At 51.8% G+C, this 3,579-nt stretch overlaps 1 protein-coding gene across 7 annotated transcripts in view; it reads left to right on the plus strand.

The window, feature by feature from the left end:
• SOAT2 (sterol O-acyltransferase 2) overlaps positions 1-3,579 on the plus strand; it is a 20,680-nt gene that overhangs the window by 14,461 nt on the left and 2,640 nt on the right. For 4 of the 7 annotated variants that reach the window (XM_037728972.1, XM_037728973.1, XM_037728974.1 and 1 more), the window contains 5 exons: positions 576-660; positions 1,128-1,173; positions 1,363-1,492; positions 2,760-2,857; positions 3,275-3,373. In XM_037728972.1, the coding sequence (XP_037584900.1) occupies positions 576-660; positions 1,128-1,173; positions 1,363-1,492; positions 2,760-2,857; positions 3,275-3,373 (458 nt within the window). Of the gene's footprint in view, positions 1-575; positions 661-1,069; positions 1,174-1,362; positions 1,493-2,759; positions 2,858-3,274; positions 3,374-3,579 lie in introns of all 7 variants that reach the window. The other 3 variants (XR_005195935.1, XR_001817366.2, XR_005195936.1) reach the window with 2 other exon arrangements.

Here is a 3,579-nt window from a genome sequence, read left to right on the forward strand (position 1 = left end):
AGCGCCCAAAAAAAAAAAAAAAAAAAAAAAAAAAAATCACTGATCATAGATCACCATAACACATATAAGAAGCAGAAGAAAGTTTGAAATACTTCAGGAATTGCCAAAATGTGACACAGAGACATGAAGCGAGCTGTTGCCATTGGAAAAAGTGGCGGTGATAGACTTGTCCCAGGCAGGGTCACCACGAACTTCCAATTTGTGAAAAAGGCAATACCTGGGAAGTGCAGTGAAACAAGATGTGCCTGTATTAGGAGATCCAGACAGCAGGGGAAGGAGAATGGGTTGTGGAACACGTGCGTACCAAATGCAGTTCTGGCCACAGCAGGCCCTGCGCTGGAAAATAGGGCGCCTGAAATGAAAGCAGAAGAGACGGTGTTAAAGAGCCAGTTCTGCTCCTGCCCCGCTTAGCTCCCCCAGCCCACATCGGGTCCTACGTCCAGCTCCCTGCCTGTCCCCCACCCCTGCCCTATCCATTTCTCCGCTCATCAATCCCACCAGCCTTCCCCAGCAGCCCCCTCACCTCTGCCCTCTGCCCTTCCCCTTACTAATCCACCCCTCTCATCCCTCCCCAGGTGAGGGGATCCAGGCCCCCAGTTTCTCCAGCTACCTCTACTTCCTCTTCTGCCCAACTCTCATCTACAGGGAGACTTACCCCAGGTAAGACCCTGCATCCCTTCCCCAAATGCCCAGACCCATCAGGAACCCTACCCTTCTACTCTCCCCTCCCTGAGGTCCTCAGTATTGCCTCAGGCACTGGCCACTTTCTCGGAAAGCATCTCGTAATAAAGATGGGAAATACGTGGCTGGCAGACTACCCTGTCTCCTTGCCCAGCCAGTGATGACGCTAGGGTGACCCACTTTCCTGGTTTACCCAGGGCTGTCCTGAATTGAGTACTGAAAATTCTACCCATCCTACACACCTTTGTTGATGTTTATGTTTCAAATCCACTTGTCATCTCTGTTATGGAAAGTTTAAAGGATCCTAGATCCCACCACCCTAGATAATCCTCTCAGGCCTGAGCAAAATTCAGGGAACTGCGGAGAGAGGGCCCCAGTCTGTGCCCAGGCTGAGCAGAGGACAACATGAAAGAATGAGAAACCTATTGTCCCCATTGCCACTGCAGGACGCCCTATGTCAGGTGGAATTATGTGGCCAAGAACTTTGCCCAGGTGAGGAGATGGGGTAGAAGTGTGGACCCGTGACTCATGGTGGTGGAGAGGGAACATTTCTGGGTGGCCTGGAGAGGCAATAGAAGTGTGGTGTCAAGGGAAGAGAAGGCCAACGCTGCACCAGAGGTCCAATGCTACCGGCAGCTGTCAGCATCCCTCTCTAGTTACATGTCCCCACGCCCCCTCCAGACCCTAGGCTGTGTGCTCTATGCCTGCTTCATCCTGGGCCGCCTCTGTGTTCCTGTCTTTGCCAACATGAGCCGAGAGCCCTTCAGCACCCGTGCCCTGGTGCTCTCTATCCTGCATGCCACGTTGCCAGGTGAGCCAACTAAGGCGGGGCTGGAGCAGGCTGTGCCCTGGGGAACGCTTATCAGGGAAGGACTTGTAGTTACCTTCCTCCATTTCAACACGTTCTCCTTCTGAGCCTCCCCTCATGTCTGTCCCCTCCTATCAGGGTGCATTGCCATGGTCTCAGTTCAGACCATCTGCTCCCCCTCTGCACCAGCCTCCTAACCCATATCCCTGGCACCCAGATCTTTCCTCTCCCATCTATCCCTGACACTGCTGTCCAGGCGAACTTTCCTACTACAATGAATCATTCCCTATCCACCTTCAAAAACTCTGATGATAAGCCAATGCTGGCACTTTCAGATCAGATTTGAACCCTTGGTGTGGCATCCGAGGCCACGCCCCCTGAAAGGCATGTATTTACGTGCCTCCAGGCCTTTGCTCATACTGGCCCCTCAGCTTGAATGCCCTTTCCCCATTTTCAGCCATGGAATCTAGTTTCTTCTTGGAGGCCCGTGGCTGAGATACCCCCTCCTCTGGGAAGCCTTCCTTTTATAGCCATCAATTACCATGATGGCTAATTGAGAAACTATCCATTTCTCTGCACTCCCAGACACATCAGTGCCACCATACTTAGCTCCCATTACATTTGCCCTGGAAATGTGGTTGGGCATGTCTTTCTGTCTCTGTCTCTGTGTGTGTGTCTCACTTCAATCACTCTGTGACCTCCCAATGGCCAGGGACTTTGAGATTTATATTTATCCCCAACCTCTGGCACGAAGTAGATGCCAAGTAAATGTACATGAACAAATGGATGAATAAATGAATGTATGAAGACAGGCACAGTGGCTCACACATGTAATCCCAACACTTTGGGAGCCCGAAGAAGGAGGACCGCTTGAGGCCAGGAGTTCGAGACTAGACTGGACAATATAGTGAGATCTCATCTCTACAAAAATATTTAAAAATAAAAATTAGCTGGGAGTGGCGGCTCACGTCTGTAGTTGCAGCTACTTGGGAGGCTGAGGTGGGAGGATCGCTTGAGTCCAGGAGTATGAGGCTGCAGTGAGTCATGACTGTACCATTGCATTCCAGCCTGAGCAACAGTAAAAACTAGTCTCAAAAAAAAAAAAAAAAAAAAAAAAAAAAAAAAGAAGAATGCATAAATTCATGAATTACCAATAAATGAATGTTGGGGCCCTGGTTTCTGGGCAGGGGCTCCTCAGAGCCCGGATCAGGGCTGCCTGCGGGTCCAGGTGAGCCATTCTGACCTGCAGCCCCTTATCCCCATCCACCAGGCATCTTCATGCTGCTGCTCATCTTCTTTGCTTTCCTCCATTGCTGGCTCAACGCCTTTGCCGAGATGCTACGATTTGGAGACAGGATGTTCTACCGGGTGGGGCCTGGACCTAGGCCAGCTGGAAGCTGGAGGCAGGGAGGGCTGGGGAGGGATCTGGGGAAGACGGTGGTCAGGAACGGTGTCACTTCAGCCACACTGTTCACCTCCCATAATAAGCAGTCCTCTAGATGTGGTTATAATGCCACCCCTCCACCTCCTGACCAGCCAGAGCTAACTGCTTTTGTGTGCATGGTGCTACAGAATCTTCTTCTCCTGAGAGAGGGAGTAGGAGGGAGGACGGGGCCTCCACGTCCCGAGGAGGGAGCTGAGAGGGTGTCTGCTGTCCCTATTCTGCCAGGAGCCAGCCCTTCCGGAGCACTGGGGTGGGTTGCAGGCAGAGGGAGCAGAGGGGAGGAGCCGGGACCCAGATGCCGGCTTACTTCCTTTTCCCCACTCTGACCCCACCTTCTCCAGGACTGGTGGAACTCAACATCCTTCTCCAACTACTACCGCACTTGGAACGTGGTGGTCCACGACTGGCTGTACAGCTACGTGTATCAGGATGCGCTGCGGGTACGGCCCTGCAGACCCCTTCAGCTCCCAGTTAATGGAGGCTCTCCTTCCCTCCAGCGACAATGTGGAGTCTACACCACTTACCTTTTCCAGGCCTAAGAGCCCTTTTGATCTCATCTGCCCTCATTTTACCCAACCCAGTGGGTAGAAAGTCCTTGCAATCTTAATTTTCTTCCATCTTTATCCTTTTTTTTTTTTTTTTTTTT

Source organism: Cebus imitator, unplaced genomic scaffold (assembly GCF_001604975.1).
Source record: "Cebus imitator isolate Cc_AM_T3 unplaced genomic scaffold, Cebus_imitator-1.0 Scaffold285, whole genome shotgun sequence".
Taxonomy (NCBI): Eukaryota; Metazoa; Chordata; class Mammalia; order Primates; family Cebidae; genus Cebus; species Cebus imitator.